Raw genomic sequence first — 7,698 nt, 5'->3', positions numbered from 1 at the left:
AGGCCCCGCCCACCGCCTCTACGTTCGCCTTTGCCCCGGAAGTGGAAGTTGTGACTGAGGTCAGGGGGTGGGATCGTTGTCTGGAGACGGCGGGAGCTCTTTCGCCATGGCGGCAGGGCCGATCTCCGAGCGGAACCAGGGTGACTGGAGGGGACACGCCCGGAATGAACTCAGGGAGTTTGGGGGGCCCCGATTAGGGCCAGCAGTGTTTCCTCCGGGGCGGGAGATTGGGCCATTCCGAAGGGTGCCGGACCTGCCCCGATGCTTGCTGGGGACGGGATGGACGGGTGCGGGGTGAGGCCTGTAGGTGTGATGCTATGTCCAATCCCCTGCTGCCTTCCCACTCAAAAAAAAAAGAAAAAGAAAAATTACGAAGTGAATTTGCACTAGAATTCTAAGTTAGACTTAAGAAGGTTATCTATTTTCTGGAAAGGAGGAGCTTAAGCTAACGTCTTTTTTTTTCCTCTCTCTTTCCCTCTTTGCTCCTATACCCTGTCTCCACCCCCAAATCCCCCGCCTGGGTTCCATCTTCATGTTCCCGTCACCTCCCTATTTCCTCTCCTATCTGCCCTAACCTCCTAATCCTGTCCTCCAGATGCCACTGTTTATGTGGGGGGCCTCGATGAGAAGGTTAGCGAACCACTGCTGTGGGAGCTATTTCTCCAGGCAGGGCCAGTAGTCAACACCCACATGCCAAAGGATAGAGTCACTGGTCAGCACCAAGGTGAGTACATGGCAAGAATTGCAGTTATGTTTTGAGGGGACAGGCTGCTCCAGGAGGCCCCCAGCAGTATTCATAACTGTTTTGGAATGAGCAAACTAAAGATTTTTTTCTCTTAAGCCTAACTCACAGTTTGTTTCTGGAACCATTCTCAGTTGAAGTGAGATTATTATTTCTCGTTTTTTGTGCTTCAGAAGGCAAATGAGTTATACCTCATTTTGAATCACTTGTTAACCTCTTCTTTTCCGCTTCCCCAGGCTATGGCTTTGTGGAATTCTTGAGTGAGGAAGATGCTGACTATGCCATTAAGATCATGAACATGATCAAACTCTATGGGAAACCAATACGGGTGAACAAGGCATCAGCTCACAACAAAAACCTGGATGTGGGGGCCAACATTTTCATTGGGAACCTGGACCCAGAGATCGATGAGAAGTTGCTTTATGATACTTTTAGCGCCTTTGGGGTCATCTTACAAACCCCCAAGATTATGCGGGACCCTGACACAGGCAACTCCAAAGGTTATGCCTTTATTAATTTTGCTTCATTTGATGCTTCGGATGCAGCAATTGAGGCCATGAATGGGCAGTACCTCTGTAACCGCCCAATCACCGTGTCCTATGCTTTCAAGAAGGACTCCAAGGGCGAGCGTCATGGCTCAGCCGCTGAACGACTTCTGGCAGCACAGAACCCACTCTCCCAGGCTGACCGCCCTCATCAGCTGTTTGCAGATGCACCCCCTCCACCCTCTGCTCCGAATCCTGTGGTATCATCACTGGGGTCTGGGCTTCCTCCACCAGGTAAAACTTTTGATAAAAAATGTTTGTCTTGGGTTGGGGGGCTGGCAGATAGGGAGAAGGAAACAGAACCTGGAAAGGGAAGGACATTGAGTCAGTAAGTGATAAGAAAAGGATTGAGGGGTGATGATTGTGGAGGGAAGCAAGTTGTTGAGTTTCTCCAGAAGGTGTTGTTTGAGTCATCTAGCATTGCTTCTGACTTTAGAGATATGGGAGGAGGGAGAAAGAGCTCATCCTTCCTGGAGAGGCCAGATTGGAACAGGCTCTCTAAAGGCACTCGCTTTTCACTGTTGTTAACTCTTTTTACATTTTCTCTATAGGCATGCCTCCTCCTGGCTCCTTCCCACCCCCAGTACCGCCTCCTGGAGCCCTTCCACCTGGGATACCCCCAGCCATGCCCCCACCACCTATGCCTCCTGGAGCTGGAGGACATGGCCCCCCATCAGCAGGAACCCCAGGGGCTGGACATCCTGGACATGGACACTCACATCCTCACCCATTCCCACCGGGTGGAATGCCCCATCCAGGTGGGTGTTGTTTGCTGGGAAGGAGCGGGGTGAGCTTGGTAGAGGAGCTGTGTCAGCACTTACACTGCTGCTGCTTGTCCTTCAGCAAGAATAAATAGTCCCAGAGTTCTCCTTCCTTTCAGACATTCTTTTGTAAAAGTAAATACAAGATACTTTATTTACTTTAACAACTACCATCCTGTCTTCATTTCATATTTCAGTTTTACCAAAGAGTATAACTATACTTGCTATTTTTTGTTTCTTTAACTTTTACTTCCATTCTCTCCTCTGAATTCCACCCAAAAGCAGTGACCTAATTGCCAGGTCTAGGGGACACTTCTGCTCCTTATCTGGTTTGACCTTTGCTATACTTGAAACTGGCCATGTCCTCCTGTTTGAAAAATCTTGTCTCTTTTGATTTTTCTGGATTCTCCATCTATCTCTCTGAATCCTCAATCTCATCCACCTTAATAGGCTCCTTTTTCTCTGCTTGTACCTAGGTTTTTGTGTTTGGCTCTCTTTTCTGCATAGTTCCATTATTTGTACACTGATGCCTCCTAGATCTGTATCTCTGTTCCATGGTTATTAACATTCCATACCCTTAATCTTACTGTTTAATGGACAGCTCCATTCTTCTGCCCTTCCCCTTCAAACGTATTCTTTCTTTAGTTTTCTTTGTTTTCAGGTGCTTGATTCAGAAATCTAGGAGCTATGTTTGACTATTCCCTGTCACCCCACTCTTAATACCAAGTCTTATTTATATCTGGCATCGGCCTCCACTGCCAGTGCCCTAGTTCAGGCTCTCATATCCTCATTATTTCACACCTAATTTATTGTAGTAATATCCTGATACTTTGACTCTAATTATCTCTACCTTTCATCGACTTCCACAGAGTAATTTTTCTAAAATACAGATGTTCACACACCCTTGCTCAAAATTCTTCTGTTGCTCCCTTTTATCTACAGAGTGAAACCCAAACTCACTACCATAGCATTCTAGGCTTTTCACCATCTGGCTCCTGCCCCTTACTCCTATGACTGCATGCTGCTCCTGATTACTGAGTTACTAGTTTTCCTTTCACATACTGTGCTGTTGATCATGCACGTGCTTTGCACATGCTAATCTTTTCTGCCTGGAATGTTCTGTTCCCGTTCTGCTATCCACCTGAAAAATTCCTATTCATCGTTTAGAATTAGATCTTCGCTCAGACAGCATCTCTGTTACCTTCCCAAATCCTACTCAGTAGAATAATCACGCCATTTGTCATGTACTGTTGCAGCACTATTACAGTGCCTAAATCATGGAAGGAGCAAGTGAGCTGCAGGGGGCAGGGAGTTGATTGGGTAGTTGGTTGGTTTGTTCTCTTGGAATGGAGTCAAGGATAAGGGCACTTTTTACCAGCCTTATTTTCCATGCTCTTCTCCCTGATGTCACTTGCTTCTCCATTTACTTCTCTTCCTGTCTCGTTTTCTTTGCCCTCTTGTCTAACTTCCTTTTGTCTCCTTTCTCTTTGTGTCTGTTTTGTTCTCATAGGGATGTCTCAGATGCAGCTGGCCCACCATGGCCCTCACGGCTTAGGACACCCCCATGCTGGGCCCCCTGGCTCTGGGGGGCAGCCACCACCCCGACCACCACCTGGAATGCCTCATCCTGGACCTCCTCCAATGGGCATGCCCCCCCGAGGGCCTCCGTTCGGCTCTCCCATGGGTGAGTAGGCTCTAGCCACCTCCCTCGTCCTCATGTGGCATTCTTGCAGCTTCTTTTGTCGCACCTCTTATCCCCTCCACTTCCTTACTTTTCTTTCTTAGATTTCTTTTCACTGTCTCCCTGTCTGTCCTCTCTCTGCATTGTCCCAGTGTGAACTGTCTCCTGTTTCCTGTTTTTACTAAATTTTTCTTTTCTTCCTGCAGGTCACCCAGGGCCTATGCCTCCTCATGGTATGCGTGGACCTCCTCCACTGATGCCCCCTCATGGATACACTGGCCCTCCACGACCTCCACCCTACGGCTACCAGCGGGGGCCCCTCCCTCCACCCAGACCCACTCCCCGGCCTCCAGTTCCCCCTCGAGGCCCACTTCGAGGCCCTCTCCCTCAGTGATTTCTCATTGCCTTTCCTCCTGTTATAGCCTCCCAATATCTGTTCACTTCCTTGGACCAATCAGAGTTGCTGTAGCTCCCAGGGGCTAAGGCACTAATCCCTCTCAGGCCTCCTTTTGTAAGTGTAATTTTTTTCACAGGAGGTTTTATTTTTTTCTGTGTTGGTCCTGAGTGTTTTGCAAATGCACAGAGAAAATAAAACTAAACTCCTTGTTTATTCTTTGTGGTGTTTAACTTGGCAAAATAACTTCTTTTTCTCTAAGAAGAGATGTATATTGGGAGAAGACGGTAAGGTAGGAGTGAGGGTGTTTATTCCATGTTTTAAGGGCTTATTCTGTAATGTGCTGTTGCAGTTGCTGGACTGCTGTGTACTACAGCAGTTGTTTCCTTACATCAAGCTTATACATAAGATGGAGACCCAGTATCCATGGCATCGGTTATTGTGAGTATTAAGTGAGAACAGAAGTAAAGTTCCTGGAGATATGATGGCAAAAATATAAAGTAACATGCACAAAGCTATTCATTGCAGCACTATGTGTAATAACAGTAGATTGGAAACAACTCACGTATCCATCAGTAAGGGAATGGTGGAATAAACTGGTAAATCTATACAGTAGAGTACTGAGCAGCAGTAAAAAAGGAATGAGGGAGACTACATACTGTTCGGAGAGAGCTCCAGGGTATGTTAAGTGAAGAAACTAACATGCAGAACGGAATGTATAGTGTGTTTCCTTATCTAAGGGGTGACACGTAATATATACATTTGTCTATATTTTAAAAATGGAAGGATAAACCAAAAACTATTGGAAGTTGTTACCACTGGGGGAAGGGAAGGGATATGGAGGAAACTGGATTTCTCTGAGTGTACTGTGTTAATGTGGTTTTCTTTGGAACCATATAAATGTCTTCAATGATTGCAAAACAATTGAAATGGGACAGTAGGAAGTCAGTAAGCCGTCATTTTCTTTCATTCTTCATACCATCAGGTATCTTGGGTAAGGGATTTGTATCTTATTCCTATTTTTTTTTTCTCATTCTCAGTCCTTCCAGACCTGATTTCCATCATATTTAAATCTGTGCTCAGACTTTCAGTAATTAGAGCAGTAACTAGACCAAATCCAATGGCCTATTCTGTTCTTTGCCACATTTAATCCTGTTATATCACCCCCTTCTCTGAAGCTCTTATGTAACCACAAACTAAACTCTAGGAGAGAAAAGGTGAGCCTGGCTCTCTTGTTCTCTTGCATCATTCCCATTCATGTAACATGGTACATACAAGGGCTCTGTGCTGGTGGCGCTGAAGATGCAAAGATGAGCAAGGCGGTTCTGCTGTCTGATCATTACCGAGGGGGTAGACTGACACATAGGGAACAAAATATTTTGGGGAGTGTAAGGAAGGGTATCTAACCTGGCATGAAAGTCCACGAAAACTTCCTGGGAAAAAAGTGATACTTGAATATAATCTTAAAGGAAGGTTATAAGCTTCTCAGACAAAGATGAAGGGAAGCTCATTCCAGATGGATGGGATGTTTCTGAGCAGAAGCGGAGATTGACGAGTAGCATGGTATATAATTCGCTAAAGCTAACGCTGTTTGGTGCTGGCGGCAGGATGAGGTCAGAGCCAGTTAGGGAGCTCCCAAAGATCAGTGCTTCTCAGCCCTTTTTCACATCAGGGCACAGAACCATTTCAAACAACACGTTTAGGTAAAGAGAGGAGTGTTCTTTAGGCTCGAGGCTATTGGCTTAAGAATTCTAGCTATCCCAGGCTCTGCCTAGCAGTCCAAAGTGCTGAGGGAATTAATAACTGAGCATCATTGTCAAGGCACACTGGTTGGGAAGCTGCTATCCATGATGGGAAGCCACAGTAGGGATTTAAGCAAGGGAATGACAAATTGGTGTTTTAGAACCATGGTTGCACTGTAGAAAGTAGATATGGGGGAGATGAAGACTGGGGGCAAGGTAACAAGTTATGCATCTGGCAACAATTCAGGTGAGAGAAGAGGGCTAAATGAGGGCTGTGACAAGTAGGGAAGAAAAGGGAAAGATGCAGTGGGGAGATATTTAAAAGGCAAATTAGGACTTGGTATTAGATTGGGTACAGTGAATGAAGGGGAGGGTGGCATCAAGGATGGGCATATGCAGCAGGAAGAATTTAGGGGGGCAGGATAAAAACGGTAAGTTCAGTTTTGGATATGTCGACTTTGAGGTGTGTTGTGAGATATGCAGGTTGCGACGTCTAGTGGATGTCTGATTCCATATGTCAAAAGCTTGGGGGAAGGACTTCTCTGGTGGTCCAGTGGTTAAGACTCCCCGCTTCCACTGTAGGGGGCATGGGTTCGATCCCTGGTCGGGGAACTAAGATCTTGCATGCCGCGTGGCGCAGCCAAAAAAAAGCTTGGGGGAAGATTAGACGTGATATTTCACATCATGACTGGATGCCAGTCTTCTGAGTCATAATGGGACGAAGTGACCTCTTAATTTCAAACAGAGTTCTGCTGTATGTGGTCATAAGCTGAGGTCCCAGGAGCACTTGGAACCTGGCACAGCACTGAAGCAGCCCCAGGTGGTGGGAGGCTTTGTTTCAGTCTCTGTCCTTTCTGTCTTCAGGTTACCTATCTAATGAATGGACTCTTCTGAGATCTCACTTCCCCGACCAGGGATTGAACCTGGGCCACGGCAGTGGAAGCCCGGAATCCTAACCACTAGGCCACCAGGGAACTCCCACATGCGGTATTTTCTGCTGTTATCTGATATCATGTTGATGAATTCACACCATCATAGAGTAAATTAGTGCCTTTGCTGAATTCCCTACTTCTCTCTTTGGAGTCACTTTCTCAGGCATTCATTCTCAGAACCTCTGAGCTTTTCTTCATTCAATGATTCTTGAGTGCCTCCTCTACTCATTGAGTTTGACTCCCCTAAACTCTCCTTTATCTCTCCGCCCTCTGGTTCTTTCAGACTCTAGTACTCAGCAATTCTCTGAACAGAGCTAGTATTGCTTGTACACTTAGGTACTTCAGTTTGCACATCTGTTTGTTTTTTAGTTTTTGCGCACCCGACAGTTTTTCCTAATTGCCCTCCCCCTATGCGTGAAATTTTAATATCACCAATATGCTGTGTCTCTGCATATGTACTATGGCCCTTTGGAAGGACATAAACATTGTAATATCTAAGATTCCCATCCCTGAACCAATTTTTGACTTCTTGTGTGTGGGGGGGCAATACCACCCCCATTGAGAATGCATGTGCCAGACGATGGGTCCTCAGTGTTTTGTAGGTCATGGGACAGTCCTTTGAGAATATGATAAAAACTGTGGACCCTACCCAAGAAAAAATACATACATGCATATATATCCAATATCCTGAAGCAAAAATTCCAGAAGTTTCATGGATCCCAGTCTAAGTATCCCTGCACTAAACTGAATCCCTTAAGAACCTTTAATGAATCTCATTCTATTAATCTGTATCTTCCGAGAGTGTTGAAAGGTGCCTGACATATACAATAATTGTAAAAATAATAATGGCTAATATTTACTGAACTCTTACTATGTGCCAGGTACTGTACTAAGTGTTTTG

General features: G+C 45.7%; 1 protein-coding gene across 1 annotated transcript; it reads left to right on the top strand.

Moving 5' to 3' along the window:
- The first annotated feature begins 22 nt into the window (after positions 1-22).
- On the top strand, positions 23-4,339 carry SF3B4 (splicing factor 3b subunit 4). The gene is made up of 6 exons (XM_007177955.2): positions 23-140; positions 596-724; positions 979-1,521; positions 1,839-2,045; positions 3,559-3,732; positions 3,936-4,339. The coding sequence occupies exons 1-6, from the start codon at positions 107-109 to the stop codon at positions 4,121-4,123; spliced, it is 1,275 nt and encodes a 424-aa protein (XP_007178017.2). The 5' UTR covers positions 23-106; the 3' UTR covers positions 4,124-4,339.
- The last annotated feature ends 3,359 nt before the right edge of the window (positions 4,340-7,698 follow it).

The sequence above is a fragment of the Balaenoptera acutorostrata genome, chromosome 1 (assembly GCF_949987535.1).
Source record: "Balaenoptera acutorostrata chromosome 1, mBalAcu1.1, whole genome shotgun sequence".
NCBI lineage: Eukaryota > Metazoa > Chordata > Mammalia > Artiodactyla > Balaenopteridae > Balaenoptera > Balaenoptera acutorostrata.
The sequence above is the reverse complement of the archived record's forward strand: the minus strand, read 5'-3'. Positions and strand labels throughout refer to the sequence as shown.

Excerpts from the sequence above, each read along its gene's own strand:
- SF3B4 (XM_007177955.2), top strand. The coding sequence starts at position 107 with ATGGCGGCAGGGCCGATCTCCGAGCGGAACCAGG. Across the intron at positions 2,046-3,558 it reads GGGTGGAATGCCCCATCCAG|GGATGTCTCAGATGCAGCTG; the intron begins GTGGGTGTTGTT and ends TTGTTCTCATAG. Across the intron at positions 3,733-3,935 it reads TCCGTTCGGCTCTCCCATGG|GTCACCCAGGGCCTATGCCT; the intron begins GTGAGTAGGCTC and ends TTCTTCCTGCAG.